This window comes from Mus caroli, chromosome 3, assembly GCF_900094665.2.
Source record: "Mus caroli chromosome 3, CAROLI_EIJ_v1.1, whole genome shotgun sequence".
NCBI lineage: Eukaryota > Metazoa > Chordata > Mammalia > Rodentia > Muridae > Mus > Mus caroli.
The window spans coordinates 88555914-88578980 of NC_034572.1; the positions used below are offsets into that span (position 1 = coordinate 88555914).

Genomic DNA, 23067 nt, shown 5'->3' on the forward strand with positions numbered 1-23067 from the left:
CACACACACACACACACACACACACACACACACACATACACACACACACACACACACATACACACGCCCCGCTGGTACTTTCTTTGATATTTAAGTGTTTAGGGTGGATGGTACTGAACAGGGTGAAGGTGTAGGGAAGGAGAACTAGAGACAGGCAAGAAGCTTGGTCATGTGGAGGATTGAGCACAGGACCAGGACCAGGAGGGGTTTCCCTCGATTTCAGTTGTCTCTCCTTTGCTATAACTATTTTCCCCCAGTCCTGAACCTCTCAGTCTCCCCGTTTCTTGTGCTTGTCTCATTGTAGACCACTGCTTTGGATTGGCGATGGGAAGATAGAAGAGGGGCTACGCTGGTAGCTGGGGTCCAGGGCTCCCCAGCCCCCAAGCTCCCAGTTCTTGACTGGTCATCTCTTATGAGATGGCAGGGTCTTATTCACACTGTGGTAAGGTTCCTGGGTTAGGACCAGCAATGGGTCAGGTATGGGGCAGGAGGTATGACTGGGGTCATCCATGTGGTCAGTGTACACACGCACACGGATGTGGCTCTTGGAGAAGGGAAGAGGTAGGGAGGCCTGTGGTTGCCTGCTAGGCCAGGGCCTGAGTTCCCACCGTGGCTTGGCCTAATCTCCCTACCACTTGCTTTTCTGGGTGACCTATGTTGGTTTCCCCCTCTCTGGTCTTAGGGCCACTGAAGAGTGATATACCACAGAGTACAGAGGAGGTGTTGGGTAGGAGCAAAGGCTGTGGACCCAAGTGTTACTGCCAGGCTGCCATTCCCATGGATTTGCTTTGTCTCAGACAGTAATACCCTGCCCTGTAGTGCTCTGCCTCTCCACGGTGCTCCCTGTACTCTCTTGAATCATGCCGTGTGACCTATACCACAGGCAATGTTGCTTTCACCGTCATTTGCTGCCAAGGGAACTGAGGTTGAGAGTGACTGGAAGTGTATGTGCCCCCACATTTTCCACCCCTCTTCCAGGCACCCAGGTCCCCTCCTGTTCTCTCTTCCCCACCAAGCATTCAAACCAGCTTGTAACTTACAGGAAGCCATTGAACAGAGCATTTGATACCTGGTGGCTGGAGCTTACTATGCAGTTGGTGGGTAGAAAGTATGTTTGGAGGTAGGACAAAGAGCTGAGTTTTAATGGAAGGATTTCAGGCACTCATATGGCCAATCCCTTAAAGAGACAGCTACTTAATCTGACCCAGCTCTGGGCTGGCTTGAGAAGGTCATAGTTTAAGGATGATGGAATACTTTGGGAAGTGATGGGCAAATCATGGTCTAACCACTCCACATCAGCAGACCTATGTGTGGTTATAGATTTTGGACATGTCTCACATAGCCCAGGTTAGCCTTGAACTCGTGATGTAGCCAAGGAAAATATAGAACTCTTGATTGTCTTGCTTCTACCTCTTAAATGCTGGAATTACAGAGATGTACAGCCCCGTCCAGCTAGCAGGCTCTCATGTGACAGACGCTAGGCACAGGCTGGACATGAGATCCTATGTGAGTTTGCTCTCCATGAGGCACTTCCTCTGTCCCTAGGGTGGGAGACAGGTCACAGATGAGATGGGACTGTTACTCTAGATCTCTTTTCTAGCCTGCTTCAGCTCTCGACTGTCCACTCAGGGAAATCCAGAGGTCAGTCAGTGATTGGGAGAAGAGCCAGCTCCCCCACTCCTACCCTACCCCTCCATCCCCTAGTCTTTGGACTTGATGAAAAGATCTGGGTTGGCTGGGACCCCAAGCTTTACCTAGCTGCTGTCCCTTCTCCCTCCCCTCCCAAGTCCCCAAAGAACTGCAGATTGAACCTGGGGCTTCATGCATGCTGCTCTACCACAGAGCTAAGTCCTAGCTCTTTTTCAGTTTGTTTGTTTGTTTGTTTGTTTGTTTGTTTGTTTGTTTTTCAAGACAGGCTTTCTCTGTGTAGCCCTGGCTATCCTGGAACTCAATTTGCAGACCAGGCTGGCCTCAAACTCAGAGAGTTCCACCTGCCTCTGCCCCCTGAGTGCTGGGGTGAAAGGCCACCAGGCCCGGCTCCTCTAGCTCCCTTTTTTTTTTTTTAAGAAATTAAGAGACGATTTATTTTTTATTTTTTATTTTTTATTATTATTTTTTTTTTTTTTTTTTTTTTTTGTTTTTCGAGACAGGGTTTCTCTGTGTAGCCCTGGCTGTCCAGGAACTCACTTTGTAGACCAGGCTGGCCTCGAACTCAGAAATCCACCTGCCTCTGCCTCCCGAGTGCTGGGATTAAAGGCGTGTGCCACCACGCCCGGCTTCTAGCTCCCTTTTAAGAAGTGCTGAATGAAGATCTCTTGATGTGTCTTGACATGCTGCAGAAAGCTGTAGGCACTAACAGGAGTAAGACCGAATAAAGGAAATCAACCTGGGACCAGCAGCAGGCCACAGCAAAGAGTGATCAGGCAGTACTTAGAACGAGTCCAGTGGAAGTCAAGATTTGTTGTTTGTCTTTTTTTTTATTTTGTTTTTTGTTTGGTTGGTTTTGACTTTTGAGACAGGGCTTCTCTGTGTAGCGTTGGCTGTTCAGGAACTAGCTCTATAGACCAGGCTAGCCTCAAACTCACAGAGATCCGTCTACTTCTGCCTCCTGACTGGTGAGATAAAAGGTATGTGCCACCACTGTTGCCTTGGACATTAGTGTCCAGGAAGCAAGCTCTACCCAACAAATGTGTGTATGTGCACTGGTACAGACAATATACCGCCAATCCTCAGGCCACATAGACCAACCTACCTTCTTTTCTTCCTTCCTTCCTTCCTTCCTTCCTTCCTTCCTTCCTTCCTTCCTCCCTTCCTTCCTTCTTGAGTAGTGCTGGCTAGCCTGGATCTTGATATGTAGATCAGGCAAGCCTTGAACTCAAAGTGATCTACCTACCTCTGCCTGCCTAGTCCTAGGATTCAAGGCACATGACATCATTTCAACAAGCCACATATACTTTTCTTCTGTGCACACACACACACACACACACACACACACACTCACTCAAGTATGCCTCCAAACATGTCAAGAACATAACAGATAATGAACTGTTCAAGAGAGTGGGGTTGTAGACCTGGCACTCAAACAAACTAGCTGTGTGAGCCTGTGCTAGGTAGTTAGGTCTTCATCTGTGAGGAGAACAGGTGGATGGAGTGTGCTTTAATCTCAGCCAGTTTTAACAGTCGTGTTCTGTGCTCATACAGCTAGACACAGATGCCTTTGTACATCCTCTTACACACTTACACACAGAGCATTACTTTGTCTTGATTCTGGGATCATCAGTCTGGAAATCTTATTTGAGCTTTTAGACAATCATCAAAGTTGGGTTGAACCCTTCTCTAGATTCCATCTGTTTCTTTCTAGTCTCTCTGTACCCGCTGTGTTGGTTCCCCTCAGTTCCTGTCCCTGTGTAGCCTTCACTTTCCTCCAAGAGTGACTAACATCTCTGTCTACTGCCCAGTGGCTGTGCCCCATACTCTGTTCTGGGAGCCAAACTTCAGTGGGGGGAAGGAGACAAAATGGAAGCCCCCTGGGCGGGAAGCAGGTGTTATGAAGCAGTAAGGCCTCCTCTGGCCCTATACAGGATGAGAGGAGGGCACTGAAGATGTTCAACTTGAAGGACTGAGCAGGTGGCCTCTTTGCAGCTGCTCTCTGTCTCCATAAAAGCTGATACAACTCCCAGCTGCTTTGTGAACAAAACACAGCCTCCTCAGACCCAATGCTGAGAATCATTTACACTTTACTTCCCCTTCCATAATGCAAGAGGGCGTGTTGGAGCTCACTGAAGAAGGGGGGGGGGGGCGGGCACCATACACCTGCGTCTGCAGCCCAGGCTCATGGTAGTAAAATCCAAAAAAAAAAACCATTATGGGCTAGCTTCTCTTTCTCTATTCCAGCACAAATTGAAGTGATCCCTTGCAAAATCTGTGGGGACAAGTCATCTGGGATCCACTACGGGGTTATCACCTGTGAGGGGTGCAAGGTGAGTTGTACGCATTTGTCTGCATACATGCACTTGGCTGTTTCAGCGGTCTCCCCAGGGTCAGGAACAGGAGGGAGGAGGAGGACCTAGTCTCAATGTAGGAATGTGATCACAGGGGCCATCACAATTATACAGTGGAGGTTCGGGGACTTTGGTGGATGTAGAAATTCTTAGGACCAGTGCACATTAATTGGAAGTCCCTGGGACCACCTCAAGCTCGGCGAGGGTGGGATAAGCAGTTTCTGTTTCCCAGGGCTTCTTCCGCCGCAGCCAGCAGTGTAATGTGGCCTACTCCTGCACGCGTCAGCAGAACTGCCCCATTGACCGAACCAGCCGCAACCGATGCCAGCATTGCCGCCTGCAGAAGTGCCTGGCTCTGGGCATGTCCCGAGATGGTGAGGATGTGGGGATAGCCCCCAAGAGTCCCTGTACTCTCCAGAGACATCCTGGCTCTTACCAGAGTTGGCTTGCAAAAACAGCCTGTCAGGGGCCTCTTTCTGTTCTTCCACCCACAGCCCTTTGTCCTGTCTTTTTGAGGGTCCTCAAGGCTCTTCAGCCTCTACTCCAGGCTCTGCTCCAGAAGACCTTTACCAGCATCATCTTAGTACTCTTGTCCCTTCTTCCTCTAATGAGTTCTCTTCATTCTTCTTTATCCTGGCCTAGTTCCTATCCAGTTCCCACACTGTTACCTCCTGCCTTGTTTAGCTCCATCTCCCTCCTGAGTAACTATCCTTAGGCATAGGATTGTGGCAAGGAACACCATCCGAGTTGGCTTGAGAATAACCCAGAAGGTGGGGGAATCAAGTGTGGTGTTCCTAGAGCCATATCCACCTCCTCACCCACCGTCTTCACCACAGAAGGAGCCTTGGGTGGAGTGGGGGGCATGAGGTGAGGAAGACCCAGAAGGAGCCTGTCAGCACTTTTCAGTGCTCAAAATAACAAAGCGAAAGGAAACATGCAGGGGTGCAAAGGGGCAGGCGGGGCGAAGGGCTGTGCCCCCACACCTGGGAGGGGTTGGGGGAGTGAAAAGGCAGGAAAGAGAGAGCAGAAGAGGATGTTCAGAAGCAAGCCACCAGAGCCTGGGTTGGGCTGTGGTGAGTATCTAGGTCACCAGGGAGCCTGCAGGCCTGACCACAGGGAAACCTGTGTTCGCAGCCCTTCTCTTCCTCCAACCCTCCCAGACAGGCAAGCTGACCCCAATACAGCTTGAGGCCCTCTACTCGACCCCCACCTCAGCCCTAGTCTCAGGAGACTCGACTCCCCGGCCCAAGCTCATTGCTTGAGTTCTGCACTATTAGCATCTAGTCTAGAGCTAAAAGCATTTTGCTGGGGAGATAGAAATGCTGGTGGAACAGATCCTAAAGAGAGCAGAGTCAGGCATGAAAGGAGCAGGGAGCCTAAGCTCCCCAAAAGAAAGCTCATAGACAGAGCTGGGGAAATGGAGCATGGAGTCAGATTCATGTGCCTGTTGCCCTGTCTTGTCCTGTGTTCTCTTACCTCCTGTACTGATTCCTGAACCTTCTTCAGCTGTCAAGTTTGGCCGAATGTCCAAGAAGCAGAGGGACAGTCTACATGCAGAAGTGCAGAAACAACTGCAACAGCAGCAGCAACAGGAACAAGTGGCCAAGACTCCTCCAGCTGGGAGCCGTGGAGCAGACACACTTACATACACTTTAGGGCTCTCAGATGGGCAGCTACCACTGGGTGCCTCACCTGACCTACCTGAGGCCTCTGCTTGTCCCCCTGGCCTCCTGAGAGCCTCAGGCTCTGGCCCACCATATTCCAATACCTTGGCCAAAACAGAGGTCCAGGGGGCCTCCTGCCACCTTGAGTATAGTCCAGAACGAGGCAAAGCTGAAGGCAGAGACAGCATCTATAGCACTGACGGCCAACTTACTCTTGGAAGATGTGGACTTCGTTTTGAGGAAACCAGGCATCCTGAACTTGGGGAACCAGAACAGGGTCCAGACAGCCACTGCAGTCCCAGTTTCTGCAGTGCCCCAGAGGCACCATATGCTTCTCTGACAGACATAGGTGAGCATCTGGGAAGGGTGAGGGCAGTGAAAATGAGACAAGAACTTCCTCCAGCGCAGCGCCCATGTAATCAAGCATTAGTCCTAAGGAATTAGGGATCCTGGACAAAAAGCCAAGGGAGGAGGCAGAGCAAAGGAGGCCAGGCAGAGGCCCTCTTTATGAACTTTGGGGTGGGACCTGACTGATATCTAGCTGTGCCTTCGTCTTCTGGCCCCAGAGTACCTGGTACAGAATGTCTGCAAGTCCTTCCGAGAGACATGCCAGCTGCGACTGGAGGACCTTCTACGGCAGCGCACCAACCTCTTCTCACGGGAGGAGGTGATCAGCTACCAGAGGAAGGTAAGGGCAAGAGACACGAGGGAAGGGAGGGCACCACCACACACACACACTCACACACACACACACACACACACACACACACACACTGGAAGAGCCCAGAGATGGCGACTTTCACTGGTATGGGGGTAGTAATAAGGTATCACAGGCTGGCTAACAGGTCTGACTGTCTGTATCCAGGCAGCGAGATGACTATTTCTGTAGCTCCTGCTTATTGAGATTTCACCTAGTTAGCAACCTACATCCTCTTCCACCCAGACCTTGCCACACTGCCTTTCATCCTCCATCAGTAACTGATGCTAATCAGTATCTGAGGGTCATTTACTGGACACCCTTTGCTGTCAGGCATTGTAATAGAAGCTTTGTGAGCTGCTGTCTGTGAACTACAAGTGTCTAAAGATAGTGGTAAATGTGGCCCACTGCAAAATCATGAGTTGGTTTTTGGTTGGTTGGTTGTTGGTTGGATGTTGTTGGTTGGTTATGGTTGGTTGTTGGTTGGTTGTTGGTTGTTGGTTGGTTTGGCTGGTTCCAAGACAAGGTTTCGCTGTGTAGCCCTGGCTGTTCTGGAACTTACTTGGTCGACCAGGCTGGCCTCAAACTCAGAGATTCACCTGCCTCTGCCTCCTGAGTGCTGGAACTCAACGTGTGCACTACCACCACCCAGCTCTAAAATGTGAGATTTTTAGAAACTTGATTCTCAGGTATAAACTTTGTAGATAACTATGTCAAGTTACAGTGTCAGAGGCTAGACACACCTGTGAGATCATCCTCAGCCCGTCGAACAACTGGCCTCTGAGAACAGAATTTACACTGAGGGAGAAGTACTGAAGATCACACAGAGATGGCTCCACAGTGTCTGCTACCCCTTCTGTCACAGTCTGACAGTACCAGAGGCTCTGAAGTCAGCTGGCACTTCACATTTGCACCTCTCAGCTGCTGAGACCCTCTTCAGGAGGAGCAGTAATTAACAATGTGTACACTGTTTGCAGGTGAAACTGTATTATGTATGGTTTCCCTTTCTCCACAACAGCTATCACTGTGCAGGAAAGCCATCGCCTCCTATCTGGAGCCACTCCCTGGGAATCTGGGAAGCTCTCTGGCAACCTTTTCTCTCCCATAGCAGAACCCTAATACCTAGTATTGAATGGACTTCACGAGAGACCAGGTTATCAGGGAGAAAGGAGTTTGAAGTTAAGAAATTAGAAGTTTTCAACCCTTATATAAGTCTCTGGGATTCCTTGTACTGAGCTGGGGATAGTAGTAACTGTAACCCACTGTCAGGAACTGACCCTGGCTACATTTGTGCTAATAGGCTCCATGGTTGACAATGTGGAAATATACAACTCATACCCTGAAGTTTATGGGGTGCAGGGGGTTGGGGGGATCACAGGTCTCCTCCTCTATCCCCGCAGTCAATGTGGGAGATGTGGGAGCGCTGTGCCCACCACCTCACTGAGGCCATTCAGTATGTGGTGGAGTTTGCCAAGCGGCTTTCAGGCTTCATGGAGCTCTGCCAGAATGACCAGATCATACTACTGAAAGCAGGTGCGCAGGGATTGGCAGGCCCTGGGGGTGTGGGTGGAGCATGGGCTGGGGATGGAAGGACAGACCCAGAGCCAAGTGGAAGGAGGTGACTTAAGGAAATCAAGACACTAAGGGCTTAACAAGACACTGGTTCTGCTTAACATGGCCTACCCATCTTTCTCCCCTTTATCCAGGAGCAATGGAAGTCGTCCTAGTCAGAATGTGCAGGGCCTACAACGCCAACAACCACACAGTCTTTTTTGAAGGCAAATACGGTGGTGTGGAGCTGTTTCGAGCCTTGGGTGAGGGCAGTGGGAATTGAGAAAGTCCTGATGCCAATCCTATCACAAGCCTCTCTACATGGTTGTTTGCCCCCTGCTCTAAACACCCAAGAGTGGCGTCCTTGGGGGGGGGGGGGGCAGCTACCATACTTACTCTCTTCATCTCCACTCCGGCAGGCTGCAGTGAGCTCATCAGCTCCATATTCGACTTTTCCCACTTCCTCAGCGCCCTGTGTTTTTCTGAGGATGAGATTGCCCTCTACACGGCCCTGGTTCTCATCAATGCCAGTGAGTGTGGCTGGGTATGGGAGCGGGCACTCGTGGCTGAGACACAGCAGCTAATGGAGAACCTAGGCCTTTGGATGTGACTAATGGGAGGCTGCTTGAAATAAGGAAATGAGCTCTATCCCGTGCTTCTGTAAAATATAACAGACTAAAGTATGCAGAGAAACCTTAAGGCAGGGCGAGGGCAGCATACAGTGGGGCAGTGGGAGCATGGAGAAGGGAGGTTGGAAGGAAATGAGCCACTTCCCCAATAGATGTTAACCTACTGGCCAGTGTAGGGCAGTGGCTCCTTTACAGCACACATGGGAATCACCTAGGGAGCTTTAAGGACTAATTGAGTCGCTGGGTCCCACGTCCAGATTTTGATGTAACTCATCTAGGCTGCACCCAAAATTTAACAGCCACCTCCAGATTGAGCCACTAAGATTGAGAATGACCACTTGATGTGAGCTCATTTTGAGACAGAATGCCTATATTGGCACTAGAGCTCTGGGTCCAAGCAGCTGAACGATAAATATTCAGAGGACCTAGGGGAGTGGGCCTGCTGCTCTGGGTTGGTTAATGACCATGCAAGCCTTCCAGCTCTACTAACATGACTTTAAGCTAGAAGCAAGACTTCTAGCAAAGGAAAAGGTAGCTTAGGGGTTGAAAGAGAGCCACTGAGTACTTTAGAGTCCTTGGTGTCTACCTGAAGCGCTTCAGGAAGGTCACCTCTCTGAGTCACTCCTGTAGGAATGAGGAAGCTCTCTTCTAACATTTTACTTCCATGATAGAAATCTAGTGCCTGACATTGAATAAACTACATGAAAGGCAGGTTACCAGGGACAAGGTAGCTAAAAGTTAGGAGATTAAAATTTAGTTAAGGCTTGTATGGTCGTTAACCAACCCAGAGCAGCAGGCCCACTCCCCTAGGTCTTATGAATATTTATTATCATTCAGCTGCTTGGACCCAGAGCTCTACTGCCATTATAGGCATTCTGTCCCAAAATGAGCTCACATCAAGTAGTCATTCTCAATCTTAGAATGTCTCCCCACCCCTTTCATCCCTGCCCAGTTTCCCTAGTAGTTAGCTCGACAGGCCTAGAGTCATACAGTTTGCTGTAATCAAACCAGTATACACATGTGTGCACATATGCACGGGGGTGGGGGTGGGGAGAGACAGAGAGACAGAGAAACAGAGTGACAGAGACAGAGGCAGAAAGAGACGAAGACAGATTCTCTTCAAAAAGATACATGACACCATTTTGTTGGTCACGACTGTCTTTGCTGTTTCTGTTTCACTCTGGTCCCATCCCATCCCTTCCTTCAGACCGTCCTGGGCTCCAAGAGAAGAGGAGAGTAGAGCATCTGCAATACAATTTGGAGCTGGCTTTCCATCATCATCTCTGCAAGACTCATCGACAAGGCCTCCTAGCCAAGGTAGGAGCAGTCCACAGGGTAGAAGAGACTAGGCCCACTGCCAGTTGTGTGACATCAGGGCCAGGGTCTTCGGGTGCAGAGGAAGGAGTGCTGCTGTGCTGGGCTATGTCAGCATTTGCAGCAGCTGTGGGCCCTGCTGGAGCATCTGTTTCCATGTACGAAGGGATGGAAAGTTAGTGTGGAGTTAGAAGAGACCTCCAGGGAACAATTCAGTTTAATATAGCTGACACTTACCCAGCACCTGCTTATACAAGGAACTGTGGAAAGCTACAGAGATGCAGTTCTTGTCCCCACTAAGATATTCTAACCTCTTAAAAAGAGACTTGTGTACCTTCTAATATAATGCTAATGTGGGGTAGAATGTGTGATATTTTAACAGTGAGGTTAACAAAGTGCTTTCAGTGCTATCTCTTATCCTAATGGCAAGCCAGTTAAAATAGGGCAGGTGTTATTCCTGTAGCAATAAAGTGACTCCAGTGACACATATTAATTGATAACACAAATCTTAATCCCAGAGCTCTCTCAACAACATCCCCAGGGCCCCTAATTTGCTATTAAAAAAGCTCTTAGAAGCATGCCGTGGTGGTGCATGCCTGTAATACCAGCATTCAAGAGGCAGACAGGAGCAAGAGAAACAAGAATCCAAGGTCATCCTCGGCTCCATAATGAGTTTCAGGCCTGCCTGGGCTACACGAGATCCCCCCTTAAAAAGTGGGGGCTGCTTTTGAGAAAATGACAGGGTTTCAAGGCAATTTAAGGGGCTGGTGAGATGGCTGAATGGGTAGATGCTTGCCACAAAGCCTAGCATGATGAGCTGAGTTTGATAACTGCGACTCACATGATGAAAGCACAAATCTAACTCCAGCAAGTTGACCTCTGACCTCCATACACGTCTGCTCACAAGCACACACAAAAATAAAAATGTAAAAATCCCTCACAACTTGAAGGTAAAGCCAGTAAAACATAAATCCTTCCTTAAAACGGTGTGGGCTGAGAGAATGAGACCATGAAATATACCGGTTTTAATAAACATTCCTGAAATGGAGCAGGGATCCAGGCTTAGGGAATGGGATGAATGGAGCTCTGAGGAGACCAGACAGTACATGGGGAATGGCTCATAGCTCATGTTTCCATGAGTATATGTGTTTGTGTGTATGTGTGTATGTGTGTATATGTATATATGTGTGTGTGTATGTGTGTGTATGTGTGTGTGTATGTGTGTGTGTATGTGTGTGTTTGTGTGTATGTGTGTATGTGTGTGTATGTGTGTATATGTATATATGTGTGTGTGTATGTGTATGTATGTGTGTGTATGTGTGTGTATGTGTGTATGTGTGTATATGTGTGTGTATGTGTCTGTATGTGTGTGTATGTGTGTATATGTGTATATGTATGTGTGTATATGTGTGTATATGTATGTATGTATGTGTGTATGTGTGTATATGTATATATGTGTGTGTATGTGTGTATATGTATATATGTGTGTATGTGTGTATATGTGTGTATTGTGTGTATGTGTGTGTATGTATGTGTGTGTATGTGTATTTGTGTATGTGTGTATATGTGTGTATGTGTATGTGTGTGTTATGTGTGTGTATGTGTGTGTATGTATGTGTGTATGTGTATGTATGTGTGTATATGTGTGTATATGTATGTGTGTATGTGTGTATATGTGTATGTATGTGTATGTATGTATGTGTGTATGTGTATGTATGTATGTGTGTATATGTATGTGTGTATGTGTGTATATGTGTGTGTATGTATGTGTGTGTATATGTGTGTATATGTATGTGTGTATGTGTGTGTATGTGTGTATATGTGTATGTGTATATGTGTGTGTGTATGTGTGTGTGTATATGTGTGTATATGTATGTGTGTATGTATGTGTGTGTATGTGTATGTATGTGTATGTGTGTGTATGTATGTGTGTGTATGTGTGTATGTGTGTATATGTATGTGTGTTTGTATGTGTGTATATGTGTGTATGTATGTGTGTATGTGTATGTATGTGTATGTATGTGTATGTATGTGTATGTATGTGTATGTATGTGTATGTATGTGTGTATATGTATATATGTGTGTGTATGTGTGTGTATGTATGTGTGTATGTGTATGTATGTGTGTGTATATGTATGTGTGTGTGTGCATGCGTGCGTGTGCGTGTGATTGGTTTTGTGCATGTGGACACTTCTGCATACATGTAGAGGCCAGATAATCTTAGGTACCATTCCTTTGGTGCTGCATTTTTATATTTTTCATTCATTCATTCATTCTGGACAGGGTCTCTCATAGTCTGGCCCGGCTTATGAGTGACCTAGGACTGCTGAGTCCCAAGAGATGATTTGCCTATCTCCACATCTCAAATGTTGAGATTATAAACATGTATTACCTTGTCTGGCTTCTCTCTCTCTCTCTCTCTCTCTCTCTCTCTCTCTCTCTCTNGAGTTCCAGGACAGCCAGGGCTACACAGAGAAACCCTGTGTCGAAAAACCAAAAAAAAAAGAGAGAGAGAGAGAGAGAGAACCAAACTTTGGTCCTCTAAAAGAGCAGCCAGTGATCTAAACTGCTAAGACACCTCTCTACCCCATTTTGTGTCCTCTTCTTCTTTCTTGTTTTTGTTTTTTTTTGTTTTTTGGTTTTGTTTTTTTTTTTTTTGGTTTTTCGAGACAGGGTTTCTCTGTGTATCCCTGGCTGTCCTGAAACTCACTCTGTAGACCAAGCTTAAACTTAGAGATCTGCTTGTCTCTGCCTCCCAAATACTGAGATCAAAGTCTTGCGCCACCACATCCAGTTTTCACCTGGTTTTCTTTCCGTGGGTTCTGGGATCTGCATTCAGGCCTTCATGCCTGAAGGCCAGCACGTTATTGAGCCTCATGGTACTTTTGGTAAATGTGAGGTCAGAAGCTGGGGTAGACTGATAAAGTAGAAGAATAGCAGAAGGCAGCCTGGAAACCGCTGGAGGAAGAGCAGTCAGGAAGGCTTTCAGTGCCATATGAAGAGTGAAAGCCTCACTTCTAGGCAATGCTGTACTCAGAGCTGCTTAGGGAATTTCCTTCTGACCTATGTGAAGGATCCATCTATGTAACATTTTGCTCAGGCCCTTGTTATTCACAGTCATCAAACGAGTCCTGAGATACAGAAATCACTTCAAACAGTCTCTCCCTGAGGAATGTAAACTTTAATCTACAACAAAATGGATTTAAAGAGGCTCCGGGAAAGCAGTTGGAATACAAATGTGGTTGGATCCACTTTGGTGCCTTTTGTTCTGTTTTTTGAGGCAGTTTCATGAAGCCAAAGGTAGCCTTAAATTCATGATCCTCCTGCCTCCAGCTCCTAAGTGTTGAGATCACAGCCATGTACCACTTTGCCCAGCAGGATCCACTTTCAAAATATATCACGTGTCCCATGATGTGCCCCCCCCATCCAGCTATCAGCCACATATTGGACTATTCTACTCCTAACTCCGTTTCCCACCCCATCTTTGTCTGCCACGTCAGAGCCGCACAGCACTTGCTCAGTAACCGCCCTGGTCATTTTAAGGAGACCAGCCATCACCTGCCTCTTTTGATCTCCAGCCTCCTATTTTAGCCAAAATTCAACTCCAGAGTCCATGTTACAGTCAAATGGACCACCCTGCCTTCCTCCTCACCTGACATTGCACCACCCTTTGACTCTCCTACTCTGACCACAGTATTTTTTCACCGGTCCCATCTCTCTGGGGCCTCTTATACCTACTATTGTCTCCTGTCATATTCTCTTCCCTGTTTCCAAGTATTTTCTCCAGGCCTTCATTCAAGAGAGGTTTTCCTTAAACAGTTACCCCACTGGAGAAGGACCCCATCCCTTATCCTGCTTTAGTATCAGATACAATCATATGCTGCTTACTAACAGGAATATGTTCTAAAAAATGCTTACCCATAGCTTCACATGGTGGGGTACAACTGGATATACTTAATACAAACAAACACAGCTGTACTGTCATCAATACTCCCTTAGCCTTATGGGACCACTGAAGTTTGAGGTTCATAATTCCCCCGAAAAGTTGTTAGGCAGCACGTAACTGTGTTTGTGACTCCCTGGCTGCTGTGCACATTTAATAAAAGCACATCTTTTTATTCACCGATGTTACACCAGGGCTCATGACAGTGCCTCGTCTAGAGTTATGGAGTTTCTCAACAAATATCTTTTGAATGAATAAAAGAAACTATTGTAGTAACCCAGGCAAACTCAAAGTACTAAAACACAAAAGGATAATAAATTCAAGAGGCGTAAGGGACTCACTTTGCTGCTTACTTTTCTGATTGTTACTTTTTCTAGAGAACTAAGCTAAGAAAGGGAGATGTCAAGAACGAGTGTTTTTTTAGTCTCAGTTCATTATGCTGTACATTGTGTAGGAAAGATGGTGCCTGGGGTCTTTCTCCCTGCCTCTGTCCCCTGGGCTTCTGCACTTTTCTTAGAGGTTTACCTGCCTTTGGCTGGAGGCTTACTATACTGACTTACTACCTGCGGAGTTGGGCGCCTTCCTAGAAACTCTGTTTAGTTAAAACAAGCAGGTGATGAACATGAATTCAGCATGCATGCCAGGGACAGGAGATGCATCGTGGCAAAAAGACAGATGGACTTTATCTAAGTACATGTGGGGCAGGAAGGCAGACAGACTGGATCCTTTTTTCTACGGTGTGGCAAATGCTACACAAAAGGAAGCCAACGGGGCTTTTGCCCAGCAAGGGATGGGGATGATATTCTCAGAGGAGCTAACACTTGAATTAGCAAAATAAGACTTAGCAGAGCCTCATCCTCCAGATGAAGAAACAACATGAACCAAGGCAAAGGGCCATGGGAGCAAACGCAATTCATTCTGGGGTAGGCAGATGCCATCATTCAAGCATGTCCTTGCTCCAAGCACAGTCCTGAAGGTACAGAAATGACCATCAGAATTGAACCTAGGAAAAGCTCACCTGTCTCATGTCCGTTCTAACTTACCTGAGGTTTCCAGATATGCATACATCTAACAAATGGGATTGGCTGCTCAAGTTGGGTCAAGGGTCGGGGAGGCATCAAGAAGGGTCATCCTAGCTCAGTAACAGTGAGATGTGTTTGCTCTGTTAAGCACCGAAGTACTCATTCCCTCCTAACCTATCCCTAGCTGCCACCCAAAGGGAAACTCCGGAGCCTGTGCAGCCAACATGTGGAAAAGCTGCAGATCTTCCAGCACCTCCACCCCATCGTGGTCCAAGCCGCCTTCCCTCCACTCTATAAGGAACTCTTCAGCACTGATGTCGAATCCCCCGAGGGGCTGTCAAAGTGATCTGGAGGACGGACAACTTTGCATTTCCTCCTGCCCTCTGACCCATCTCCCTGGACTCCCTTCACCCAGCCTTTCCCTTTCTGCACTCTATGAAGGGTGGTATCCCTAGGAGTAAGCAAATCCTAACACTGATTTTCTGCCCCTAGGCTTGCCTTGTAGGACAACAGCAGCAAGTGATGGAGAAAAGGCTTGTTATGCTTGATTTCCCATAAGTTCCACCCTGGCTTCTGGAAGCTGTGGGGTAGATGGGATAGAGATAGGATGACCAAGTCAAAACAAAAAACAAACAAACAAACAAACAAACAGACTGACAAACAGCAGGGATAAATCCAGGTACCTGGGATAAGGAGAACTCAAATCTAGGCTTGAAAGCTACTAACAGCCCTTTCAATACCTCATTGTATTTCCCCGTGGGTTCCTCCTGGGGGGACATGGATCTAGCTCAGAGACTGGTGGCAAGCCCCCAGAAGGACCTGTATATAATAAGAATATAGATTCCTGAGATTTTTCTGCCTTTCTTCTTCCTAGTTAAGAAATGTTGTTGGCCCCCCTCTACCTGTTTTCTGGGACCTAAAATGCCTGGATGTGTAAAGAATGAGGGTGGGGTGGAGATAAGGGCCCAAGATAACTGTTTTATGGGAGTTGGGTATGAAGAAAGACATCACTGGCAAAATTAGAATGGAGACCTCTTTGTACACTTTAAAAGTCAGATTCGTTAGCAGTCTAATCAGAAACACACATCCACACAGGTAGAGCACACAGCGAGCGGCTCTGCCCCCAGTGACACCATTCTGTAGACTTTTCCTCTGGCACACAATCTCTTCCTTGAGGTTGCAGCTCTGAGAAGCCCGAGGTTCTAATTCATACAGGACACCAGAATCCACCCCAGCTCCGGCTGTCCTCTGTCCCTAAGAGAAGCAGAGGACCGGATACTAACCAGCTGGAAAACCCAAGGACCAGCACCCGGGAAGATGCCCTTGACTTCAGTCTCTACGCTCTCTAAGAGGAAGGAAGGCAGTGCCATCCCCTGCTCTGTACCTGTGTGCTGCTGACTCCACATGATGGAGAGACTAGGAACAGGACAGGGACCTGTTTCTCCTCCATAATCTTGCTCAAAATTTCTCTCAGTTTTGTAAAGCTGCAGACTCTCCTAGGAGGTATAAGCAGCAGATGAGAGGGAGGGAGGTTTTTTTTTTTCCTCTCAGAGGAAGGGTTTAGCCAAGTAAACATAAATCCCAAATTGTGCCATTCTTTATAAAACGATTTCAAAGGCTGGAAGTGTATTGTGCCTGTGTGCTTGTACAAGGGTGCAGGGCACACATGTCAGATGTTGGGAGACTTGAATGTGACTGCCTAGGATACATGCTTGCCCTGCAGTTTTGTTTCTGTGTCAAGCCAGCAATTCATCTGTTTTATAAGAATTTTAGCGCCCCCCCACACACACCCAAGATTCTCCCTCAGCTAAGCAATCCACCAGGGAGACTGGTGCTCAGATACCCGACACAATGGCAAGCTAAACTGAAGGAAGATATTCTAGACTAAGAACTTCCAACAAATGATACCCACAGGCCCGTTTAGATTTAGAAATTGCACAGAATTGCCCTGCATCTAAAAGACTAGAGGCCGTGGAAGCGCTGTCCCGGGAGCTCTCTAGCTCCCCAGGAGGAACCAGGATGTCAAAACTCTCTCAAGCTTCCCAGGCTGTCTCCGTAGCAGACCCTGCCCCAGCCCTGGGTCCCCCTCTTCAGTTCCTCCCCCATTTGATTCGTCATCCCGTAGTGGCGCTTGCTGCAGCCCTCCCTGGTTGCTTTATTTATTTATTTTGCACCAACAGGGTTGCTGCAGACTCATTCTGGTTTAAAAAGAGAGAAGAGGAGGGAAAAAAAAAAAAAAAGAAAAGAAAATGCTTCCTGGCTCTTTTCTCTCCTTTGGTCTTGGCAGCGCGACCGCAGTAGCAGCGGCAGCAACAGCAGTCTTGCCAGCCGGCTGATGCGGCAGGCTGCCGGGCAGTGGGGAGTGGGGACTCAGACACACAGGGAAGGTGGAGAGGCCAAGGTGCAGCTCGGATGGGACAGACCCCAGCCCTGGAGAGATGCAGCGCCCAACTTGATGCCACCCCCCAGCTTCTCCGGTAAGTGCCCCTGCCCCTCTGTGGGCAAGTCTCAGCTGCCCTTTCCCATGGCACTCTCAAAGACAAGGCCATGTTAAATAGCCTACAGGAAAGAGAGCTTCCCCTCTACCCTAGCGTCACATTCATCCTGTGATTGGAAAACTAAAATGTCCCAGGTACCCCTGGTAAGGAGAGTCCAAGGAGCCCACCCCCCTCCTTCTTTAGCCTCTAGAAAGCTGCCCTCCTAATCTGTGTGGATACTCCAAAAATCTCTCTCCTAAGTGCCTCTTCACCATGCAGGTCCCCATGCCTCAATCTGGCGTGCTTTAAAGTGGATATGTGTTTGTATGAGTCTACGGCTGTCACATAGACAAGAAAGCTCCATCTCCCTGAGGGGGCAGTGCCCCAGAATCTAGACCCCAGGAGAAGAGAAAGAGTTTTGTAACATCCATCTATCTCTTCTTGCAAAGTGACCAGAGGCCAGTCCTGTAGTCATAGAGGATAACAAAGGAAGACTGATTAAATTAGCCACCTTATAAATAAAAGATGTTGACCCTAAGTCCCCCAGCCACTGGGCTAGCAGACTTTGGGGACAAAGAGAAAACTGGTGTAAGCAGGAGAAAGGGCGCTGCTGGCACACATGCCTCACTGCACTTTTGCTGAATGCAGAGCGAAGTGATGAACAGGAAGTGCAGCAACAGTGATGAAGGGCTAGCTGTCAGGTGGACAGGAGAGGGAGAGGAGAGGCTGGGAACTCTTAGTACCACACCAATGCCCATTAGGCCCTGAAAGGGATAGGAGAGAAGACAGCTGCTGCTGCCCCTTGCTACTCTTTCCCCTCCCCAAGTGACCCCACAACAGTGTCCTGCATCCTTTCTGCTCTTTCCTCTGCGTCCATACTGAGGACTGAACTTGGTATCTTTCTTTAGTTTCCCAACTGCTTTAGTCCTCTGAAGTGGCTGGAGGAGAGTCTCCAGAATGATTCTCCTGGAGTGTAGGAAGGAAAGGGGAGCTGCAGCTCCTCCTGTATTCTACATGCGAGAAAATAGGACAAGCAGCAGAAAGCAAACTCCACAGAGCCCAGAAAACCTGAAGCCTCAAAGTCCAGAGGTGCAGGACTGCAGCCAGGGAAACACGGCAAGCAGGCCGCCTCCAGGAGTGTCAGCTTGCTCCTGCTCCTAACCCTCTGTCATCTCAATCTAATATTTCTCCTCTCCTGTGGTCCCTATTGCATTAGCAAGGCAAGCAGAGGCACTCAAGACTAAAGATGCCTCCATCTCTATCACCATGTCCAGCCTCCGACAGTTATCATGGTCATCATCTCCTGATGCTGCCCAGGCTTCTGGTGCTCACTTTATACTGATGGGTGCTGTGCTTGTATCCGGGTGCCCACTGTGCTACCCAGTGGCTCCCTTCCTCCCACCCAAGGCATCAGGTCATGTGCTGTTTCTCCCCCTTTATCCATGCCTCCTTGGCTCACAAGCCATTTCTTGTGTCTTCTCAGGCAGCTCGGGTGGAAAGGGGTGTAAGCTCTCCCTCAGAAGCACATACTAACTAGAATCAAAACACCATTAAGGAAGGATGTAAGAGAAGCTCAAGGCTGAGGACCCCATGAAATATTTGAGTACCCTTTAGATATCTTCCACATCTCAACCCCATCTATAAGGGAAGAGTTGCTGTCCTTGGGGCTCTGGTAAAGGATTCCCCATCCCATCCTCCAGTGCCCCTGCACTCTGTTCCATGAATAATATACAGCCAGGCTTACCATCCACACAAACATTTTGGGGACACCAAATTGGCTACTCTGGGCCTTGGGCCAGGCAGAAAGAGGGCAGAGACTAGAGCAGAGCTGAAGCCTGCATGTTTCCTAGCTTCTGATGATTTGGTCAAACTAAGGACCTTTTCCCAGTCAGCACAGGGTCAGAAGCTCTCTCAAGTCTGGATGGGATCTCCCTGATCCTTGGGTAAAGTTGTAGGCACAACATATGGGAGAATAAGAATGGGGTAAGAGGGACATAGCAGAGTTTGTAGAAAGCAGATGTCAGGGAGATGGGTCCTGAGGAATTCCTGGTCTCATAAATACAGGGGAAAGCTCCTTACAGGGAGATGCAGGGTTCTTTCCCCACTACTCAGTCCCTTAAACTTTCCACCACAGAAATCAGCTTGACTAGGGATCATGAACAGGAAGTACTTGGCCAGTTTTCTATGGCTGCAAAGGAGAGATTTCCCCATTAAGGTACATCAAGTTTCCCTGGTTGTGTGCCACACTTACTGGCAAGATCCACCTTTCCTCCCCTTTAAGGAGGTTCGGTGCAGTGCAGGGTCACCCCCATCTGAAGCCACTTTTCAAAAAAAGACCATGTCATCATCTATTCCAGGCCTCAGGGGATGGACGCAGCCACTGCTCCAAAGCAAGCCTGGCTCCCATGGTCCCCACTCCTTTTCCTGCTCCTCCTGCCTGGAGGGAGCATCAGTAGCTGCCCCACTGTGTGTGACTGCACCTCCCAGACCCGGGCAGTACTCTGTGCCCACAGGCGACTGGACACTATTCCTGGAGGGCTTCCACTGGACACAGAACTCCTGGATTTGAGTGGGAACCGCCTGTGGGGGCTTCAGCGTGGCATGCTCTCCCGACTGGCCCAGCTCCAAGAACTGGACCTCAGCTACAACCAGCTCTCCACCCTTGAGCCTGGGGCTTTCCATGGCCTACAAAGTCTACTCACCCTGAGGCTGCAGGGCAATCGACTGAGAATTGTGGGTCCTGGGATATTCTCAGGCCTGACTGCCCTCACACTGCTGGACCTCCGCCTCAATCAGATTGTCCTCTTTCTAGATGGAGCCTTTAGTGAGCTAGGTAGTCTCCAGCAGCTGGAGGTAGGAGATAACCACCTGGTGTTTGTGGCTCCGGGGGCTTTTGCAGGGCTGGCCAAGTTAAGTACCATCACTCTGGAACGTTGCAACCTCAGCACAGTGCCTGGCCTAGCCCTTGCCCAGCTCCCAGCACTAGTAGCCCTTAGGCTTCGAGAACTGGATATTGAGAGGCTACCAGCTGGGGCACTTCGAGGGCTAGGGCAGCTAAAGGAGCTGGAGATCCACCACTGGCCATCTCTGGAGGCCCTGGATCCAGGGAGCCTGGTTGGCCTCAACCTGAGCAGCCTGGCCATCACCCGCTGCAATCTGAGCTCAGTACCCTTCCAAGCACTGCACCACTTGAGCTTCCTCCGGATCTTGGATCTATCTCAGAATCCTATCTCAGCCATCCCAGCCCGAAGGCTCAGCCCCCTGGTACGGCTCCAGGAGCTCAGGCTGTCAGGAGCCTGCCTCACCTCCATCGCTGCCCATGCCTTCCACGGCTTGACTGCCTTCCACTTGCTGGATGTAGCAGACAATGCTCTTCAGACTCTAGAGGAAACAGCCTTCCCTTCTCCAGACAAACTGGTCACCCTGAGGCTGTCTGGTAACCCCCTCACCTGTGATTGCCGCCTCCTCTGGCTGCTCCGCCTCCGCCGCCGCCTGGACTTCGGCACATCCCCCCCTGCTTGTGCTGGCCCCCAGCATGTCCAAGGGAAGAGCCTAAGGGAGTTTTCAGACATTCTGCCTCCAGGCCACTTCACTTGCAAACCAGCCCTGATCCGAAAGTCGGGGCCTCGATGGGTCATTGCAGAGGAGGGCGGGCATGCTGTTTTCTCCTGCTCTGGAGATGGGGACCCAGCCCCCACTGTTTCCTGGATGAGACCACAGGGAGCTTGGCTAGGAAGGGTTGGGAGAGTAAGGGTACTAGAGGATGGTACGCTGGAGATCCGCTCGGTACAGCTGCGGGACAGGGGGGCCTATGTCTGTGTAGTCAGTAATGTCGCTGGGAATGACTCTCTGAGAACCTGGCTGGAAGTTATCCAAGTTGAGCCACCAAATGGCACTCTGTCTGACCCCAACATCACTCTGCCAGGGATCCCGGGGCCCTTTTCTCTGGACAGCAGGGGTGTGGCCATGGTGCTAGCAGTGGGTTTCCTCCCCTTCCTCACCTCAGTGACCCTCTGCTTTGGTCTGATTGCTCTTTGGAGTAAGGGCAAGGGCCGGGTCAAGCACCACATGACTTTTGATTTTGTGGCACCTCGGCCCTCGGGGGACAAGAACTCTGGGGGTAATCGGGTCACTGCCAAGTTATTCTGACTTTTCCACCCATGCTGAAGACCACCCAAGTCCACTTCAGAAGCCAAAGGGAGAGGTAGGACTAAGGTCTCTTGAACCACAGCTTCATGCCAAGCAGCACAGCCTTCCCACACCTGTCGCCTGTATTATGATTGCTGCTCTAGTCTGAGCATGGCATCACTGCATCTTCTCTGAGGGCCCCAGGGAACTGCAGACACAGACCTCATCGCCAGCACATCCCCTGATCCCAGGCACCCACTCACACAAGGCAGGAAAGCTGACAAGGCTCCAGTCTGCTCTCCATGTCTGTATATCCTCTAATAGCCAGAACCAGGTGCCAAACACAACCACGAGATTGTTTTAGGAGTGGAGCTGGGAAGCACCTCCAGCTTTTTAAAAAGTCTGCTCCAAGGCAGGCAGGCAGGCAGGCAGGCTCCCGTTCTTTTCTGCTACCCGATACCCAATCCAGCCAGTGCCCTTAGCTACAGGAAGGGATTCCAGCCAAGGATTCCAGTGGATGCAGGGGAGTGTGGCCTCTGCCTGCAGGAGCCTCCACCACCTTCCTGACTGTCACAAGCCACTGCAGTGGCAGCAGAAGGAAACATGATCTCTGGAACTTCATTTACTTCCACCTACTTCTTCCCATTTTAGCCATTGGTCATCTAGCCTCCACCTCACAGGTGAGGAGGTCCAGGAGCCTGCAGATGTCAGCACTTCTCATCCCCTTGGTCTGCATCCTTTCCCCTTTCCTCTCCTCTGTTGAGACAAAGAAGGCAAGATGCTGCCATCTTTGGAGGGATTCCCTACACAGAACTCTCCTATTTCACGTTGTCTGCGGTTCCCAGTGTTGTGTATCCCCGGCATGCTTGGCAAAGGGAAAGCCAGAGGGGAACTCCTAGGGGGGAAAAAAAGGCTAACAAACACAAGAATGCACAGCTGCCAGCCAGGATGAGCAGCTCCTCCGCCAGCCACAGTGAGAAGTGGGAGGGAGAGGGCAGCAGCTGCCTGGGTGCTTCACACCAGCCTCAGCTCCAAAGTCTGGATGTAGTGTGGTCCCAGTGGGAAGTTGTCCCTGGATAGATGTCACCTTACAGAGCAAGTGGAGTGTGAGAGAGAATTGCTGACTAGTGTGCGTCTAACAGAGGACAGAGCAGAGATGCAAACACAGAAATGCTGGGTGCTCAGAGTGACAGCATCACCAGCAGGGCGGGGTGGGGGGAGGAAGGGGGACAGCAAGGACAGGAAGAGGGGCTGACAGGTGGAGACTCAGGCAGCCACAGGGAGTCTTTTTCCTTTGACTGCAGCATCCACCCAGTGTCCTTAGTTTCCCTCTTCCTTGCTGAGTCCCTGCCCACCTCACACCAAAACATATGCCACCATGAGCTTTCTAGTGGCTGCCCTGCCATTGTCCTTGCTCTGAGGAGATTCCGCTCACTGCAGTGAGTCCTAGCTCAGTCTGCCCCTCACAGGTGAAAGCAGCTGGCTTCACTGAGCCAGCAAAACTGGATGTGAGAGGACATGAGCGCTTGGGAGGGCCAGAAGTGGGTGTAAGGATTATGGAGTTTATAGGGTAAGACTGGAGAAAAGGACGTTCTTGAGACATAGGCAATGCTAAGACCCCAAGCTCCTCGGTGTCCTCAC

The 23067-nt window shown here is 49.2% G+C and overlaps 2 protein-coding genes across 3 annotated transcripts in view; both read left to right on the forward strand.

Annotated features, from left to right (window-relative positions):
* The window catches only part of Rorc (RAR related orphan receptor C), a 27617-nt gene extending 11177 nt beyond the window's left edge, over positions 1-16440 (forward strand). The window contains exons 3-11 of the mRNA XM_021157617.2: positions 3895-3980; positions 4234-4375; positions 5508-6014; positions 6232-6353; positions 7763-7895; positions 8069-8176; positions 8333-8443; positions 9750-9859; positions 15006-16440. Of these exons, the coding sequence (XP_021013276.1) occupies positions 3895-3980; positions 4234-4375; positions 5508-6014; positions 6232-6353; positions 7763-7895; positions 8069-8176; positions 8333-8443; positions 9750-9859; positions 15006-15167 (1481 nt within the window). The 3' untranslated portion in view covers positions 15168-16440. The remainder of the gene's footprint in view (positions 1-3894; positions 3981-4233; positions 4376-5507; positions 6015-6231; positions 6354-7762; positions 7896-8068; positions 8177-8332; positions 8444-9749; positions 9860-15005) is intronic.
* An 89-nt stretch (positions 16441-16529) lies between these two features.
* Lingo4 (leucine rich repeat and Ig domain containing 4) lies at positions 16530-22327 on the forward strand. 2 transcript variants are annotated; one of them, XM_029475217.1, is made up of 2 exons: positions 16530-17298; positions 18207-22327. In XM_029475217.1, exon 2 carries the CDS (start codon positions 19666-19668, stop codon positions 21445-21447), a length of 1782 nt encoding a protein of 593 aa, XP_029331077.1. In that variant the 5' UTR covers positions 16530-17298; positions 18207-19665; the 3' UTR covers positions 21448-22327. The 2 variants fall into 2 exon arrangements, with proteins under 2 accessions (XP_029331077.1, XP_021013275.1); XM_021157616.2 differs by having other exon boundaries at positions 19656-22327.
* The last annotated feature ends 740 nt before the right edge of the window (positions 22328-23067 follow it).

Excerpts from the sequence above, each read along its gene's own strand:
- Lingo4 (XM_021157616.2), top strand. The coding sequence starts at position 17,234 with ATGGGACAGACCCCAGCCCTGGAGAGATGCAGCGCCCAACTTGATGCC. Across the intron at positions 17,299-19,655 it reads GCCACCCCCCAGCTTCTCCG|GCCTCAGGGGATGGACGCAG; the intron begins GTAAGTGCCCCT and ends CATCTATTCCAG.